Below are 20127 nucleotides of genomic sequence, written 5' to 3'. Positions count from 1 at the left end.
CTGCCATCAGAGAAAAAGGTAAGAATATGGCATGGCGCCTACCATCTGTGTGGAAGGCTAATGAGAGGGAAATTTAAGGAAGAAGCTGAGAGATTAGTAGTGAACTTGAAGTTATAAAAAGAAAAAATGTTAATCAGGACTAAACCTTCTACAAAGAAAGTTAAAATCATGAAACATTTCATGTAAGAGGTGGGACATGGACTGGGCCATGGATGAATTCAAAGAACTCAAGAGAGAGAAACTAACAGGAATATGGAGCAGCATGAGCCAAAGACAGAAAGAAAAACTGAGGGAAAGGAAGGAGAAAAGAATCATCTTGATTATAGTGATATTATTGTTGGCCACTAATGCTATCACAGGAGCAAAATTTGCAAGTCTGTAGTAAGACCAGTTCTAAGGATAGAAAATCCATCAAATATGGATTTAATATCTCTTTTATTGCCTCTTTTATGAGGTCTCTGTTTAGAAGTCCTGTATTTAGGCTTATTCATTCAACTTGCATTCAACTGGAGCATCTACTGGACTGGTAAGTCCACAAAGGCCTCCCTTATAAGGTTTTCAGTGTTCCCGGCTGTTGGGTGGAGCACCTTGGTTCTCCTTCGCGTGCCTTCTCATCTGCCAGAAGGCAGTATGTCTTCTTATATGACATTCTCAAGACAGCAAAAGCAGACTATTCAGGGGTTCTTAAGGCCCAGCGTCAAAAGTTGCATAATGTTACTTCTGCCTCATTCTCTTGGTCAAAGCAAGTTACACAGTCAACCAAAGTTCTGAGAGAGAGGTGAATAGATTCTACATTTGGACAGAAAGAGCGGTAGTCACGTTTCAAGGAATTCATTGGGGCCAATACTACAATCTCTCACATTAACTTAGGAAAGTTAGAAAATACACTGTTCTATAGCAGAGTGAGTATTGGATGTAAGATTCAGTTACTGACCCAGGACTTCTATAGTGTGGTTGAGTTTTTAGAAAAGCCATTTAAGTTCCTGGGTCTTATCTTTCTAAATTCCATTCACAGACATTTTTATTGTGTTCCTTCTCAATACAAACAGAGTGCAAGAGAGAGAAAAGTAGATAAGTCGTTCCCATTTCCCTACTCTGTTTAGCAACATTTTAACCATGACATAAATTTATTAAACATAAATTCCTGTCCCTATTCTGGATGCTTTTCTCCCTGAATGAGGGATATGCTTTTCCCTTTTCTCTTCAATCACTTATAGAGATTTACTCGTCTATAGTAGATGCTCCCTACCTGACCTGGGGGCCATGAATCAGAGGTGGGCCGTGTAGACAGTGAAAAACTATTAAGTGCTAAAATTAAATTATCAGAATAAAAAGTAATTTGTCAGTAAAATGAGAGATTTTTCTTATCTATAAAATGAGAAGACTAAACTACATGGTTTCTTAGACTGCTTCCTACTGGAAAGTTCTATTCTATGAATTTCTGTGCATCAAATCTTGGCATGATACTCCATACAGATAGTGCCTGAATTATGTATGATCTGAATATATAAATGGACAGCAAGAGTCCTCTGAGTGCTTGTTCCACAGTTCTGAATGCCGTGGGAGCTTTTGACCTAAAGAATACCTTCTCCTAAGTAAATGCAGAGCTAACAGTTTGCCAACAGATCTCTCTCTCCTAGCCATCTTTTCAACCCCTGCCATGTGGTGCCATAGTATGTCATAGATACAGAGGGATCCCCTCTTTCAATACTCTCTTGACACCACCATATGGGTACCACCACAGCCAGTTCAAAAGAGAATGTATGTGTTCCTTCTTTCCTAAATTGGAAATTCAGATATATTTTCCTATAGAACATCCTTAAATACGGTCCATCCAGTGGAATGCAAAATTACTATATACTATTTTGGAGATACCAAGGAGTGAGCAAACCATGCTTGCTAATTGAAGCCTACACACAGTCTACCAGCATTTCTTTTGAGGAAAAAAAAAAAAATTGAATTCCAAGAATCAAATTTACAAACAGGCTTATAGCATAAAACCTTTTTTCTAACTAGAAATTGCCTTGTCTGTACCCACCATCACAGTTTATTTAAAACTTATTTCCATTATACATAGAGAAAAGTGAATGAGTAACAAACACTATTCATTACTGCTTTGGATAATATTCATCCTTAATGCAATAAAAAAAAAAAAAATCCCTGGGTTCTGGATTCTTCTATTAGAAAAATATGACTGTGTCAACAATAACAACTTATTGAAAACTCGGCAGATATTTTCAATGTAATCATTAATGCAAGGCACCTTAGTTCCTCTTGGGTACTAGAAAGGTTTTAAATGAATTATATAAATAAATATTAATGTAATTATTAACTTGATAATTTTATGTGCTATCTAGGCACACAAGAAAATTAAACAAAGATGAAGGTTGCTGTACTTGTTCATGTGTGAGAACATACATAACAGTGACTTATTTCCAATATTGTAGGGAGATAGAAGTGCACTAGATCGAGCCTTGTCTTCAGCTGCATAACTGAGTATGATTGTAAAATATATGTATGCAATTTTTCATGTTGGTTAAGTTAATAACATGCCACTATAATTTGTGTACCTCTGAAATAGGAACCAAATCATGTACATCCTAGCTGGAAAGTAAAGGCAAAATGCCTATAAACAAGCTAGAGGCTTATTTTTTTTTCTTTTTTAAGCCCAGTCTTTGCAGTCAATAGCAGTTCAGAAGTTCCTCTTTAAACTGTAGGATTTCTTCAGAAAAAAATACCGATAGCATGTAAATGTCTTACTTCCTTCACAAACCTTTGAAAACGTAACCCTGAGATCGCATTGCCTCTCACCCTCAGCTCTCAATAGCTCTCGAGGGAGTGGGCACGTCTTATCAGACAGGAGCAGCCCAGCAAGGGCAGCCAGCACATTGAGAGGCCAGGGCGGTGCAGTGGTCAAGGCCACTGGGCAGGTAGTGAAAGGCCTCTTGCTGTGTTAAACAAATGTGGCTTCCTTCCTGTCTTCTGCAGGAGCTAATTTTGTTTTTCACTTCTCTTCTGGTATAAGAACAATAAGGATTCATAAGGCCATTCAGCCTGTGAGGAGATGTGCATTAGATTATCATAAATCCGCAGATGAAAAGTGCAGTGGTCAATGAGAACAGACATTCTTGGATGAAATAAAAGGTTTAATTGAAAGTACTTCCCAGGGGAGATAGATGATTGAGCGTGGTATTGAGTAGACATTAATTACCATAGACCAGAGAGTGAAGAAAATGAAGACCATTCTATATATTTTTTTTAAGTTCCCAAATCTGTTTCTCTTTAAGAGGACTTAGAAGATTCTCCTAATAGAATGCTAAGGGGGAAAGGTGAGTTTTTGTTCATACACAGTGTTCTTAGAACACCGTTAAAGTTTCTTAGGAAGCTGCAGCAGAATTCTGTGCTAATACAAATAGTTTTTGTTAGGAGTCAGAGATCTAGACAGAGTACAAAGTGTACTGATGATGAATAATAGTTAAAATTGATCAATGTCTATTATAAGCTATGATACTAGTAAATGATTTGCACTTACTCATAATTATAGAATTTTCTTTTGATTCTTTGATTATGTCTCTTAGCTTATTTTTTTTAGTAGGTTGGGTTTCTATTCTACAATGTAACAGAAAAAATAAATAAGTAAATTGAAGAGGCCTCTGAACATAAGGTCCCCATTAAACACTAGACGGCTCACTTTGCTTTGTATCACTAAAATATGGCTGCCTTTATAAATCATGCATATTTGTTTAGCCAATGCCCTACTCTTGATGTGGTTAAAACAATGAGATGAACTCTCCATTCACAGAGACAAAGGCTGGGATCAAGGATTGTCTTAACCAGAAAATAATTGGTCAGGTGTCTCTTTTACCAGTCATTAACGTTTTAGAATTATGACTTTGAGTCTTCCTTTAGGTCAAGTAGAGTATAAAAAATCTTCTGGATTATTCATGCCTAGTGTGCAATGCATTTGAGAGAACAAAGACAGGGAGATACCAAATATATTTAGTGTTTTACTTGGTGTTTTGCACAATGCTGACAATTTAGTTTAAAAAAAAAGTCAAAGCAACGTTTAGTTTATTTGCTTTTCAGTTTTATTTAGAACAAATGAATTCACTCAGTAAGAGCATTTAAACTTCTTAGTCAGTTGTTTGGGAGTGAACCTAGGCACAGTCTTAGTTTAAATGTGAAAAATGGCTTTTTTAGGGTTAATTTGAACAGGGTAGTTGCCAAATTGTACCAGCTGTCATAATAAAGGAGAAGTGAGTGACAGGTTTACTCCACCCCATATCAAAACTCAAGAGTGGATATGCTGATCAGATGAGCCAAAATAAATGGAAGTTCTTAGAAACATTTGCAAGCTATTTTCTCACAAAGCTAAGCCCTTCATAGGCATCAAAGTACAAATGGGTCGTGATTAAGCTTAGCACTATTATAGAAATGAGAAAGTGGGATCACTCTGTTGCAGTAGGGATCCCAAATGCACTGCCTAATACTCTAAAATTTCCTATGATGACAATGGTGATAGTGGTCTATATTACAAAGTATTGGAACTTAAGTAGCAGTTTTTAAACTACTTTTCAATATTAATGAAAATGTGGCCCATTCAAGCTACAATTGAAGAACTGATGCAGCACTTGTCAGCAGTGCTGTTTCACATTCACTGGACCCTTATTCTCAGGCATGCACTGGAATAGTTCCTAATGGCAAGAATAGAAGTGGAATGGTCCTTGTTTCTCTTGAAGATTTACATAGTAACAAATAAGCATAATATAAAGTGATTAGTGCTATAATTTAATTAGGTAAGGAGATGCAGGTGAGGTGCCAGCCACAGAGTAGGTGGCAGTTGAGATGGATATGCAGGAGTTTGATGGATATGTAAGAGTTTGCAGTGTCAAGTGGGAGGACAAGAGAGAATGATTTTTAGACAGAGCGGATCCTGCCTAAAAAGTAAGAGAATCTCTTCATAATATTTAATTAATTAACTTCAGTTCTATGTAACAAACATGTTAGAAAGTTTAGGGCAGAAGTACTAAAGCTGTATTTTTATAGATAAGATGCAACACATAGCTGATACTTTTCTTTTTGGCCTTTTCGTGCTGTTATTTCAAGAAGGGAATTATGGCAGAAAAGAGGCAACAAATTAATTTACGAAGTCATCCTCTAACAATTATTTTTATACATATGCATCCTTTCAGATGTTAAACTGGACTTAAAGTTGAATTAAACGTAAATCTTGCCTTTCATGAGATTATAGTGGTATAGCGGAGTCAAAACAGGCACACCAGCAAAGATTTATAAGAATAGAAAGAAAGGAATAGGGAAGAAAAAAAAAAAACAGAAGAATGGGAACTCAGAGGAAAGCCAGTTGTTTCCCCACTGATAAAATCAGAGAAGGAAGAGGCAGCTTATATGCTGAGACACAAAACCTGGGTGTTTGGAAATATGAAGTAAGGGGATTTTGGTTCCATTATATCTTATTAACTTATTTATTTATTTTTTTATTAGTTGGAGGCTAATTACTTCACATTTCAGTGGGTTTTGTCATACATTGATATGAATCAGAAAATCAATTATATCTTTGCAATAAAATTTCTTTTGAGATGAAAGTAATTCCTACACTATCATATATATATATATATGAAATAGAGCTGACTGTTTCCCTATGAATGATTTCATTAAGTATCATGAAGTGTAGGTTTGTACCGTCAGGAAAATGCCTGACTTAAAACGTTGATTCACTCTTTATTCTTAGATGATTCATTTTTCCATGTATCAGCAAGTAAAAATGAACTTGTGATGGATTAATTTTTTAAAAAAATAATTCCGTAGGAATGATCTGAAACTGAGATAGTTCTTGTTTATTCTTTGAAGCATACTTTGTTGGAAGATAAAGGTCCATTAGTTCAGGGAAGAAAGAAGTCCTGTTAAACCTACATCTAGGGAAATATTGATTGAAAGTATGCTGAATCTTTAAACTTCTTGTAATTACACACTGATTTTACAGGAATTAAGGCCATAGAAATTGCTCCCTTACCCTTGGCCTGCTTTCCTATATACATATAGCAAAGAAGAAGAACATATAAGTTAAAGGCAATATTTGGCAGACCAAGCCAGTTACTAGGGCTCTGGGGCCACTTGAAGAGACCCTCTTAAGAACCTGGCAGAAACAGTGGCAGATATAAGAGAAGGAGTCTTCCCAGATCTAGACTAGCTACTTCCTCAGTCTTGGGGACATCCTACAGATCCAGAAGCCACTCTGTAGTCCAGACTGTAGGATGATGTCTTAGTCTGGTAGGGATGCTGTAACAGTACCATACCTTGGATGACTTGTAAACAGCAAAAACGTATTTCTCGCAGTTCTGGAGGCTGGAAGTCCAAGGTCAGGGTGCCCACATGGTTGAGTGAGGGCCCTCTTCTGGGTCACAGTCTTCTTATTGTACCTCTATATGGTAGAAGGGCTAGGGAGCTCCGTGGGGTCTCTTTTATAAAGGCGTCAGTCCCACTCAGTAGGATGCCACCTTCATGACCTCATCACTTTCCAAAGGCCCCACCTCTTAAAACCGTCACCTTGTGCATTAGGATTTCAACATATGAAATTTGGAGACAAAACATTCGAATAGCAGATGCATATATGTGTCAAATAGAAGATATGATACCAACAGAAGACAAAGACATGATTAACAGAGATATAAACCTGATGATATATCATTAACCCTAGATATCTCCCATGTGTGTGTGTGTATATATATATATATATACACACACACATATATATATGATACATATAATATCATCCAGTTGGTGGATGGGTTTATTGATCTCAATTCTTCACTTCCAAATAGTAGCATTAAATGTCTATATTCTGATTATTGTCTCATGATGTGTGGAGAGTATTTCCAACCTTAGCTTGTAGACTTGCACATGTGAATTCATTTGGCCAATGAGATGTCAGTAGATGTTTTGTGGGCAAAGGCTTTAAAGTTAACTTAATTTTCACATTGCTGCCTTTCATCATATCAGAAACATGTTTCAGATATGCAGAGGTCTAAGGAAGTTGAGAGATCTGGGGAGCAGACATGCACCTCAACCATAGCTTGGCGGCCAGCCTACCTGAACCCAGCCAAGATTAGCCAGATGCCAGTCAATGTGAGAGACATGAGCTGGAAATAAATGCTTTACAGTTCATATCACAATTTGGGGATGATTTGTTATGCAATATTTGGGATGCATCAGCTGACTGATACATTCTTTCAGTTTTCCCCATTAATTAATTTCTGGATAGATTTCCCTCCCATCTCCCATCAATTTGTTTGTAGTAGTGAGGACAGGAAGATATATCTATATTTTTAATTTAATGGGTTTCATACTCTACAGAACCCAGATGACTTCTTATTTTATAGCTATTTTTATCTGAAAATTAATGTTGACAGGATAATTGATTTAATTATTAAGATAAGAGGCAAATTATATGTCTTTATCTACAAATGACATATATATGGTAAGAACATGCTCATTACAACAGCAAACATGTACTGAGAATATAAAATGGTGTTTCCCATTGAGATTTCTCAATCTCTATTTGGAATTTAGGATTATTTATCATGAATAATATACTAAAAAGGATCGGTTTCCAGCTGGAGTCTCATTAGATGCAACTCAGACCTCAGACAAAAGGGGAGGGTTAAAATGGTTGTATTTCTATTATGTGATTTTCTTATAAGTCTTAACCAACAAATAAACTCTGCCTTCTGCAGCCCCCATGAAAATATTACTTTCTTGAGGTCGTGGTGGTGCTGTTACTTCATTACAACATGATTTAATAAACACGATTCACTTTGTCTTAAAGTGAAGGAACATCCACTGGCTCCTCTAGGGAGAATGTAGGTGCCTGAGATATAATCCCTACATTTAGAATTCTTACGTTGGGAAGAAAGCTGTATTACCTTTGTGCTTAGTCGCTCAGTCATGTCCAACTCTCTGCAATCCCATGGACTGTAGCCTGCCGGGCTCCTCTGTCCATGGGGATTCTCCAGGCAAAGAGTACTGGAGTGGATTACTTGCCCTCCTCTAGGGGATCTCCCCAACCCCAGGATCAAGCCAAGATCTCCTGCATTGCAGGAGGATTCTTTACCAGCTGAGGGGAAACCTATCTTTATTAAAAGCATTTGTACCCTAAACAATGACACATAGAGTTAGAATGCAGGGTGTTATGTAGAACATTCTTTTTTTTTTTTTTTTTCATTTATTTTTATTAGTTGGAGGCTAATTACTTTACAATATTGTAGTGGTTTTTGTCATACATTGACTTGAATTAGCCATGGATTTACATGTATTCCCCATCCTAATCCTCCCTCCCACCTTGCTCTCTACCTGCTCCCTCTGGGTCTTCCCAGTGCACCAGGCCCAAGCACTTGTCTCATGCATCTAACCTGGGCTGGTGATCTGTTTCACCCTAGATAATATACATGTTTCGATGCTGTTCTCTTGAAACATCCCACCCTCACCTTCTCCCACAGAGTCCAAAAGTCTGTTCTGTACATCTGTGTCTCTTAGAACATTCTTATATATTTACACTGATAAAAGATTTTATTCAGTGTCTTCACAGTTTCTAAGAGCCCAGTGAAAACCACCTATAATTAATTGTCTTTATACTATCTTCAGAAATCTCCCAATCTCAAACAAATGTAATTTTTTTTAAAATTTCACATTTGTAAACTAAATGTCATTTATTTCCCTTTTTGGAATAAGGACTCCCTCATTCTAAGCACTTAAGAATGTACTTGTTGTCTGCATCATTTGAAGCCTGTCATGAGACTATACTGTCCTTCCATGAGTCTTTGTTGTTGATGATGGTAATTATGACATATGACATGTACATCACACTCTGATGTGATGCAGCAATAATAGAACTGGAAGTCTGAACCATGACCTTGTGTGGCATCTCTAGGACCTTGTTTCTGACCTATAAGATTTCTCTTTGGAACCTTCTCTCTTTTCTGCTCCATTCCTTTCCAGCCTAATCTTCCCTCTGTTCTCTAACACAGTGTTTCTTTAAGTGTATGCTAGGGAAGTGTACTTCCCTATCATACACTTCTTGCAAAGATGTGTTCCATGGTCAAGTAAATTAGGGAATATGCATCAACTTTTAAGAGCACTGAGAAGACCTAGGATAAACCACTTCCTTGAATTTTTCATCATGGAAACTTTTTTTTCTTAATATGTACTGATTGTGCCCTTGTGTATTAGACCTTAGAATGATCCAAGTCTTAGAAGAGATCAGTTTGTTGGTTACTGAAGCAAGCCCTAGTTGGACATGGCCTTGGGCCAGACATCCTCGGGAGGCTCCAGTAGCCTGTAGACTGACAGTGTTATGGGGTCAGGGGGCACTTCCAATTCAGTCGGTGCCACCCTCTTCATGAGTGGTGGGCTGGACTGAGCTGTGGGTGGAACAAGTACCATAACCAGGCGTTCACCTCCTGAAGTACTGTGTGTTTTTATTGATGTTTAGCTTTTGTCCTTGATAGTTGTGTTGTCTTTTAAAGGCATTAAGTGCAGGTAACCTGGTGTGCGATGTATCTGTGATAGCAAAATACCATTAGAAGTATGTCACCTAGGAGCCCAGTTTCTCACATGGGTCTACTCCTCTTTGAATCAGGCCCATTTTGCTTCCTTTTAGATCACTGGATTATTACAATCATATCATTTGTTCTTAAATCTTATAAAATCATGTATGTTAGCTACTGAATTATTGACTGTAAAGTACTTTAAAGTCTTTAGACTTTTAACAGGAAAGAGTAAATACAAAACAAAAAGATCGATTGTTTCTTATACATGTATCAGAAACAATAGATACGTGTATACATATGGCTGAGTCCCTTTGCCGTCCACATGAAACCGTCACGTTGTTAATCAGCTATCAGTTCAGTTCAGTCATTAAGTCGTGTCCGAATCTTTGTGACCCCATGAACTGCAGCACACCAGGCCTCCCTGTCCATCACCAACTCCTGGAGTCCACCCAAACCCACGTCCATTGAGTCGGTGATGCCATCCAACCATCTCATCCTCCGTCGTCCCCTTCTCCTCCTGCCCTCAATCTTTCCCAGCATCAGGGTCTTTTCAAATGAGTCAGCTCTTCACATCAGGTGTCCAAAGTATTGGAGTTTCAGCTTCAACATCAGTCCTACAATATAAAATAAAGTTTTTAAAAATAAATAAAATATTATTATAAAAGATAAAAGATCTATTGTTTCTTGATATTAACAAAGCAGGTTCTAGTTTTATAAAACTATGCTATCTGAATTATAAAATACTATTTATATTAAATTTCATAACACAAAATATTATTTTTACTTCTTTAATCTATGTCTGAATAGGGGAAAAAAAATGATTCCCAATGTCCTTGAACTGTTGCATTTGCTTATCTTTCAAGGATATGTATTGTGAATACGAGGAAAACAAGGTTGCTATAGGAATGTTAACTCCAACTTTCTTTACCTTTGTTAGTTTTAATCTCTGACTTAGTATTACATTAAGGTACTTTTATATTGAACAAGCAATAAGGAACGGGCATTTTTTTGGCATTTGTTTTCTGGTATTAGATGAATCTTTTACTTAAAGAATATTGTTTTTGGATAAGTTCAGTCAGAGATCAGCTCTTGATTTCAGTTTTCCCCTCCTACCTCCTTTCTGAGGAATGGACTTCAAAAAACATGAAAAAGTGTCTCAATTACAAATATTTTATAGTATTTGCTTCTTGTAGGTCTTTGGTTTAAAATTACTTTAAAATGAATGAATATGTACTTTAAAAGATCACATAAGGACTTATATTTTAGATATTGATTACTGAGCTAACTGTGTGAGTATCATTAAAAAATTTTATTTCACTATAAGTAAAGAGCAGTGTTGCTTATGTGTAGTTCTGTGAAGCTTTACCCTACTTGCTGCAACATTAAGTTACATTTTCCTCTTCTATATGATTAATATATAATATTGAGTTTGGGGTTAATTTCAACCACTGTAGTGTAATTCAGAATTTTAAACAATTATCTGTTCTATTATCTCTGATGTTTTTTAGTGATGTGTCTATGTTGTTCAAAGGGCAAAAGACTTTAAAAGGTAATCCGTCTACTTGTAAATCACCAAGTTCTTCTGAGTTAGCAGCAGTGGTGGGAAAGTCCTTTATTACTTATCACAATGATCCCACTTACCTATGCACGTGCCAGCTCATCTCTGTTGTCATCTTTTCTTGACTAGCTGGAAAGTACAGTCCAAAATAAAGTGCCTCCTAGCTGTTGGACTTAGTCTCTGATCTCCACTCTAGGGCAATATTCACATTTTGAATTCTATATAATCCAATTGGCCAGAAATCTTTCATGCTTATGATAGCTACCCATGCTTTTTTCAGAAGATTAAAATTTTTCAGAAAATTAAGTATCTTGCAGGTGTCTTATCCTTTCATTGCTGTGAAAATTTACTTAGCTATAACAAAAGTTTTATCACCTTAAATTCCTTAGAATTTAGGTAAATTTATCAGTGGTTAAGCTAATTATAAAATATCCTGGCAGAATTGCCAGGTCTGGCTTTTCATATATATAATATGTGGAAAAAAAGTGACTTTTTTTTCTTTTTTTTTTCTTTTATGCCTTAAAGCTCCTTTGTTTGAGTTTTGGGTTTTGGGTAACTGACAAATGATTGCATGTAAAACATAACTCTTGCATAAAGTAAGCTACTCTCAATACAGACTAATTACACATTTGGGAGGCAAGGCAAAGACATCCAGAACTTGCTCATGCTGAGCCAAGAGCGCAGCATTTAATGAAATGAGGGCCATAAAAGGTTCAGCATGGATGCTTTCAGGTCTGACCTGGGCTTCTGGAAAATTGAACATTGGTTCTGTGGACTGATAGATTCCCCCAGGGTTTAAAAGGCTGGGTTATTACCACTTTTGTGTGTGAATCAGAACTGCTTTGCAATACAAGAACATTTGTGATTCCAAAGATGGCCCCATTTGGAACACTCTTAAGCTAATAATAAGGATGCCTACCTAGTCATCCATCTTCTTGCCTCTCTTTCCTCCTCTCAAGTAATTACTTTTGATATTTGTTTCATAAAAATGGTTGTATATCTGTCAAGATCAGACTGTGTGAATTCCTGTTTCCTCTTTGCTATTGTTAGACTCTATCCCTTTCTGTCAGATAATACTGTGAATGAAATAGAAAGGCACTCTTATGTTGTTTAGGAACCTTTTAACAATTATTTTCTGTGTAGACTGGCAATTTCACATTACAGCATTGGTACATAGTAGATGCTTGATAAAAATGTGTTGATTGGCTCTTGTCACTCAGGCCAAAATGGGATAGTCTCATATCTGAATTCCAACTGTGAGAGGTTATCCATTATGCTTAAAAACAGAAACAGTATTTCAGGGAACAAAATGAGAGAATCAGTTCAGTTCAGTCACTCAGTCGTGTCCGACTCTTTGCGACCCCATGAATCGCAGCACACCAGGCCTCCCTGTCCATTACAAACTCCCGGAGTTTACTCAAACTCATGCCCATTGAGTTGGTGATGCCATCCAGCCATCTCATCCTCTGTCGTCCCCTTCTCCTCCTGCCCTCAATCCCTCCCAGCATCAGGGTCTTTTCCAATGAGTCAACTCTTTGCATCAGGTGGCCAAAGTATTGGAGTTTCAGCTTCAGCATCAGTCCTTCCAATGAACACCCAGGACTGATCTCCTTTAGGATGGACTGGTTGGATCTCCTTGCAGTCCAAGGGACTCTCAAGAGTCTTCTCCAACACCACAATTCAAAAACATCAATTCTTCAGTGCTCAGCTTTCTTCACAGTCCAACTCTCACATCCATACATGATCACTGGAAAAACCATAGCCTTGACCAGATGGACCTTTGTTGGCAAAGTAATGTCTCTGCTTTTTAATATGTTATCTAGGTTGGTCATAACTTTCCTTCCAAGGAGTAAGCGTCTTTTAATTTCATGGCTGCAGTCACCATCTGAACTGATTTTGGAGCCCAAAAAAATAAAGTCTAACACTGTTTCCACTGTCTCCCCATCTATTTCCCATGAGGTAATGGGACCAGATGCCATGATCTTAGTTTTCTGAATGTTAAGCTTTAAGCCAACTTTTTCACTCTCCTCTTTCACTTTCATCAAGAGGCTTTTTAGTTCTTCGTCACTTTCTGCCATAAGGGTGGTGTCTTCTGCATATCTGAGGTTATTGATATTTCCCCCGGCAGTCTTGATTCCAGCTTATGCTTCTTCCAGCCCAGCGTTTCTCATGATGTACTCTGCATGTAAGTTAAATAAGAAGGGTGACAAAATGCAGCCTTGACGTACTCCTTTTCCTATTTGGAACCCGTCTGTTGTTCCATGTCCAGTTCTAACTGTTGCTTCCTGACCTGCATACAGGTTTCTCAAGAGGCAGGTCAGGTGGTCTAGCATGCCCATCTCTTTCAGAATTTTCCACAATTTATTGTGATCGACACAGTCGAAGGCTTTGGTGTAGTCAATAAAGCAGGAATAGATGTTTTTCTGGAACTCTCTTGCTTTTTCCATGATCCAGCAGATGTTGGCAATTTGATCTCTGGTTCCTCTGCCTTTTCTAAAACCAGCTTGAACATCTGGAAGTTCTCGGTTCACATATTGCTAAAACCTGGCTTGGAGAATTTTGAGCAGTACTTTACTAGAGTGTGAGATGAGTGCAATTGTGCGGTAGTTTGAGCATTCTTTGGGATTGCCTTTCTTAGGGACTGGAATGAAAACTGAGCTTTTCCAGTCCTGTGGCCACTGCTGAGTTTTCCCTATTTGCTGGCATATTGAGTGCAGCACTTTCACAGCATCATCTTTCAGGATTTGAAATAGCTCAACTGGAATTCCATCACATCCACTAGCTTTGTTTTTAGTGATACTTTCTAAGGCCCACTTGACTTCACATTCCAGGATAGAGAAATAGAAAATGAAACAGTTGAATGAGAAGGAGAGGGAAGAGATATATAATTAGAATGATAACAGAACAACATCTGTAAGAACTTGAAGAAAGTTTGTGTTAAGTGAGAATAAAGGGTTAGTGAAGGCTGGAGATAGGATAAAGCTACCATTATCTAGTAAATAACTGTTAGAATGGTTTATGACAATTAGGAAAGAAAAGCAATTAACATTTTACTCACCATTTGGTTCTGCATTTCATTTCTTTTTAATTAATAAAAATAATGCCTCGGTATATCACTGTGGTATTTTCCCAATTGAAAACTATGATGCTTTATTGGATTATGAAATTAATGCAATGAGTTGTGACAAATTTAAAAAAATAATAGAATAGAAAACATTAGAATGTGTTGCCATCTTGGTAAGTATTGTCTCATGAAATTTTTATTTAAATATGTATATGTGCACACATATATGTATATATGGACAGATAAGGAGACAACACATAATGTAACTCTGGGTACTTAATCACAGTGCTTCTCAAACATGATGAAATGCGTTTGAATATCCCTATTTGCAATGTTCATTTATGATTTGAGGTGAATGATACAATTTTAAATCATGCACAGTCCATTCTTCTTAACAGATTGGTAGCTATAACACATCATGCTGCCTTTATTGAGACTATGATGCTGAAGCTGAGCTGGGTTATCATCTCTCCTAGTAGGAAGTATGGCATGAAAAGGGAAATTAGACTAGGTTACTTTAAGGTTTCTTATAACTGTGATACTTTATATTTTTTATAATTATTTTTAATGTCAAAACTAATTTTATAAACAGTAATAAAATCCAGAAAAATAGGAACCAAATGGGGTGCCAGCAGTTTATTCATTTTCTTATATATAAATATGTATATATAATCCCAGAAATACACATTCAGAGATACACATATATACATATACACAGTCATGTACTCATTTTTATTAATTCAGTCATTCAACCAGTACTTATCCAGGGCTTATTTTTGAGTCTGGCACTGTTTTAAGCATCAGTGATTCACTGATGGGACGAAAGCAGAGCAGTATTCCTGCATTCAAAAGACACTATCAACAAATAAAACATGAACAAGCAAATATATGGTATGTGATACTGCTATGGAGAAAAAGTAAATCAGGATAATAGACAGAGGCAGGATGGAATTGCCTTAAAATAATTTTAAACTGAGTGATCAGGGAAGGGGCTTCCCTGGAGGTTCGGAAGGTAAAGAACCCACCTGCAATGCAGGAGACCCAGGTTCAATCCCTGGGTCGGGAAGTCCTCTGGAGAAGGGAATGGCTACCCTCACCAGTATTCTTGCCTGCAGAATCCCATGTATATATATGTATCCCATATATATACATATGTATATATGTATACGTATGTATATGTGTATATATGTGTATATGTATATATACATATGTGTGTGTATATATATACACACAGATGCAGTATATATGTGTGTGTATATATATACACACACAGCAGTAATTTAGTATTTATCACTTTTTATACTGTGTTCATCCCACGAAGTTCTCATTCCTACTTCTGGAAAATTAGTGCCATATAACCAGAGACATAGCTAAGACATCACAGACTTCCCTAGGAGTTCCTTCTGGTCATCTCCAGGGTCCGTCACAAGTCTTTAATCATGAGACCCAATCAATTGCAGGGCCTGTTGCTACCACCCCTTCCTGGTACTTAGGAACATGTCATCAGGCAGTGCTGTCGTCCCAAATGACTCTGTAGACCCTGGTTACCTAGAACTTGACTGCACTTGGCAATTGTTGATTCAGGGCAGTGACGTTCACCTAAAGGTGATTTGACCCCTGGGGCCACTTGGCAGTGTCTAAAGGCAGTTTTGATTATCACGACTGGGAAAGGAGATACTCCTGGCATTTAGCAGCTAGTAGCCAGGGGTTCTGGTAATATCCTCCTGTGCAGTGCGCAGCCCCCGTATGGAATTATCAGCCCCCAGTCCTCATTGGTGCTGAGGTTAAGAAAGCCTGAGTTGATCCTGTATGGCCGGCCCTGGGCAGGTTCAGAGGCATTAGACCTGGACCCAGGCAGTAGGGCATCTGAGCATCCACCCTGGGCCTGACTCTAGGGACCTCAAGGACTTGGTATCTAGAAACATAGCATCTAGTAACAGAGAAAAAGAAATAATGGAAAGGCAAAAATTAATGAAGTCCACACGATTTCTCTTCCTGTGTCAACCTCTAGATTTTTCCCTTTCTGGATATTTGTAGGTAGAAAAAGCAAGGGATATACCTGCCATGGGCTTCCCTGGTGGTTCAGATGATAAGGAATCTGCCTGCAATGCAGTAGACCTGGGTTCGATCCCTGGGACAGGAAGATCCCCTGCAGGAGGGAATGGCAACCCACTCCAGTATTCTTGCCTGGGAAATCCCATGGACAGAGGAGCCTGGTGGGGTCACAAAGAGTGGGACACAGCAGCGAATAACACACCCGGCACAGTGAGGGAAGAGCTCTGGTCCTAAAGACAGGAGGACAGGGAGGGTCCCAGTAAGGATGTGCTGCTGCCCTTGGGCTTCATCCCGGGCCCTTAAAATGACTTTACTCCTCTTTCCATCCTACTGCAAAGTGCTGTGGTCGTCCCTGGTAGCTCAGTCAGCAAAGAAACTTCCTGCAGTGCAGGAGACCTGGTTTCAATCCCTGGGTCAGGAAGATCCCCTGGAGAAGGGAATGGCTACCCACTCCAGTATCCTTACCTGGAGAACCCCATGGACGGAGTAGCCTGGCAGGCTGCAGTCCATGAGGCTGCCAGAGCTGGACGCGACCTAGTGATGAAACCTCCACCACCACAAAGTGTTATATGGCAAGATTTGAGTTTAATTTTAAGAGATACTAGTCAAACCAATGTTATCAGAGGCATTCAGCATATTGATGTTTTTTTTTTTTTTGGTACATTAGATAAAGGAGCATTTATTTCTAACAGAGCAAATGGCTGTGTTAACTACTATAATGGTTTCCCTCAGCATTGAGAAGTTTGCTATTATTTGAGACCACTAATTATGACTTGCACTTCAATACAACATAAGAAAGATACGAAACGTAAGTGTAGTTGAGTGGAGAATGTGAAATTGAATGACATCTTACTGCCATTGTGGAAACATATCTTGGGATTTCATGCGGCTAGGTCTAGTTACAGCGGCCTGCAGAAGTTGAGAAATAGTACAGCAGTTAAGAGTCTATGACAGGCACCATACTGCCTGGACTCCACAAAGTTCCAACATGGATAGGTCTTTTGAATTATAAGCATGATACTTATATGTTGCATACCTCAGTTTCCTCATCTGTAAAATGGGCCTCGCAAGAAACCTCACAGGAGTGTTCTGGACAGAAAGTGTATTGCTCTGTGTAAAGCACTTGGCACAGAACCGCTCAAACATTTTTAGACACTAGTTTGTTTTTGTAGTTATAGTTCCAGCTCTCAGACATCAGAGACTTTAAAAGACTAAATTGTTTCACATGAAGAGACAACCATAATACCACCTAATTTCTATTTTGTTTTTGCCACTTATGTAACAATAAATGAAAGGCATTAGTACAAATAGTGGCCCTCGGTCTTATTGGGAATGAAATACAATCACCGAAAGAAAGCTGATTAGAGTGGTTTGAAGGTGTTACTCAAGCGAAACTTGTCCTCATGTCACTTTTTCGCTGGATGAAAACCAGAGAAACTCTAGTTTTTCTATAAAACAGTGTTCACAAACTTCTAGTGAGAAGCCATTCTTTAATTTGTACTTTAATTCAGCAGAACTTGATTAGATTGAAATGAATCAAATTCTGAAGAGACCTGTATATATAAATGATTTTGAAAATGTTATGGATTCTAAACTGGATGTTTTGGGAGGCACAGATAAAGGCTAATAGTTTACATTTAGTATTATTTAACTCTGGCATTCCAATGGGAAAAAAGACAGCTACTTGGTATTGAATAATGGAATTTGTTTTTTTTTTTTTTAAGATAATAATATAATGAGTTAGTTAAAAGAGCTAACTTGTAATAGGTTTATTAAATTAAACAATAAAGTTTCATTTCTTGGAAACTACCCATTGTCAAAATCTTTATAGTTAACTTCATTTACAATGAAATTAAATGAACAAAATATTTCTCTAAAGCTAGACATGGAATTTCTCTTCATTGGGAGGAGTTAGAGATGTCGTGTCAGTAGATCTGGCTATGATCAGACCTCTTAATCCTGTTTTAATTGTGGGTTCTTTGCTACTTCTGATTTTATAGTTGTTATTTTGTGACTGACATTCAGACATTCATGGTAATTTTTAAAATATATAATTCTACATAAGCATCCCTCAAAGTGACCTTAAGATGAGAGTCTCTAAACATAATTATAGAGAGGAAGGAACTACCGACCTAGAATGAGTTGATGGTTTCCAGGGCTATCTCATTTTCAAATTTTTCATTTAAACGCTGGGGCAGAGTTTCACATTTCTGCAAGCTTGGGAGGCATGCAGAAGGGGGCCCTATACACTTTGACATGTGGAGAGCACTTTTCTATCCCTACTCTTATATATTTGAAAACACGATGGACCAAGTATGATTAAGTGTGTGTTTCTCTCTGGGGACCTGACCTCTGATTATGCCTTTTGCCACCATACTATGTATTTTTTTTTTTTTTTAGAATGGCTAGGCTTGTGGCTAGGTGTCATTTGTCAAAGAGAACATGGATATTTCTGTGCATTATCATTTTTTTTAGGTTCCAAAACCAGATGCCAACAAGTTATTTTATCCAAAGCAGCAAGTTTAAGGCATGAGTTTTGACAAAGTGAAATTCAATTCAGTGATATCTATTAAGGATCACATCTTTAACTTTAAAATTAACATTTTTTCCAGTGCTCTGTATTCCGTTGACAATCTTTATCGATGGGATTGCTTCCATGGCAAAGGATATGTTTTAAATTATATAAGCCAGATATTCCCTCGAATTATAGCAGGTTTCTACACTAAGCTCTTGTTTCTTCATCTGTAAAATGAAGGTATTAAGATTATATTATCTCTAATGTCTATTCTAATACTTAAGATTCCCTAGGTAATATCCAGCCTCTTTAATTATTGAGAATATTCTACTGGATTTCCAAATGCTTTTGGAATGTTTCAAACTGCCTTGACCAAAGATCCTCTCTGTTGACCATCACCAAATATTATTCCCGAGAGTTATCCCGTCCACTCCATCCATGTGATGGAGGCTCCTGCAGAGAGAGAAGACTGCCCTCTGCCCACCGGGGGCGGGATTACGGCTGTGAAGCAGAGACCCAGGCATCTTGTCTTGTCAGTTGCATCTGTGTTTGACCATCTGAGAATGTGAATATTGACATTCATCTGCTTTCTCCTCCTTCATCCTTTTCATGTACGCTTCCAACAGAAAGGAGAACCTGACTGTTGTGCATTCTCCCTGGAAACAACTGAGCAACTTACCTTTGAGATCCCATTGAATGATTCCGGTTCTGCTGGTCTTGGGGTGAGCTTGAAAGGGAACAAATCTCGAGAAACTGGAACAGACCTGGGGATTTTTATCAAGTCCATCATCCATGGAGGTGCTGCTTTTAAGGTAGGTAGGAATGCTGTTTGCCCAACAGTGTAAAGATACTTAGAAACGTTAACTGTTCTGTTTGGGGACTGGATAAAGAAAATTTCTGAAGGCTTAAGAGCACTGAGGCTTTCTTGCCAGATTCAGGAAATGTATATGTGAACAGATCCAGGTAACAGTTTGTTTTCATGCTTTATATTATTTTTATTACTGTTAGGATTCTTATGAATTTTAACCTAACAAAATTGAACCTAACAGTACACAATTAGAAAAGCAAAACTGAAAGCTAGTCAATATCAAAGCAACAAATAAGAAACTCTACTCCTTGTGCTTGCAAGAATGAAAGCTCAATGGAGTCTGAGAGAAAGTAGCATAAATTAAAGGTCATTTATCACATTTTGTACACTAGAAGATCCATGTTTCTGGGAATGCATATTTGCCTTTGAACTTAGAGAAGCTTATAAATTTCCAGATAAAAAGAGAAGAATATGATCCTGCCCTTTCATACTGGGGTGGGCAACATGAACATAGCTATTGCCAAAATTTAATGGTTAACTAGATTTGCCTGAGTTCAAATGCAA

The 20127-nt window shown here is 37.7% G+C and overlaps 1 protein-coding gene across 3 annotated transcripts in view; it reads left to right on the top strand.

The window, feature by feature from the left end:
- Positions 1–20127, top strand: part of PARD3B (par-3 family cell polarity regulator beta) — a 1129489-nt gene that overhangs the window by 657093 nt on the left and 452269 nt on the right. For all 3 annotated transcript variants that reach the window (XM_061148945.1, XM_061148946.1, XM_061148947.1), the window contains exon 11: positions 19382–19567. In XM_061148945.1, coding sequence (XP_061004928.1) covers positions 19382–19567 — 186 coding nt within the window. The remainder of the gene's footprint in view (positions 1–19381; positions 19568–20127) is intronic.

Source organism: Dama dama, chromosome 8 (assembly GCF_033118175.1).
Source record: "Dama dama isolate Ldn47 chromosome 8, ASM3311817v1, whole genome shotgun sequence".
In the NCBI taxonomy this organism is placed as follows: Eukaryota; Metazoa; Chordata; class Mammalia; order Artiodactyla; family Cervidae; genus Dama; species Dama dama.
This window is presented reverse-complemented; position numbering and strand designations above follow the sequence as displayed.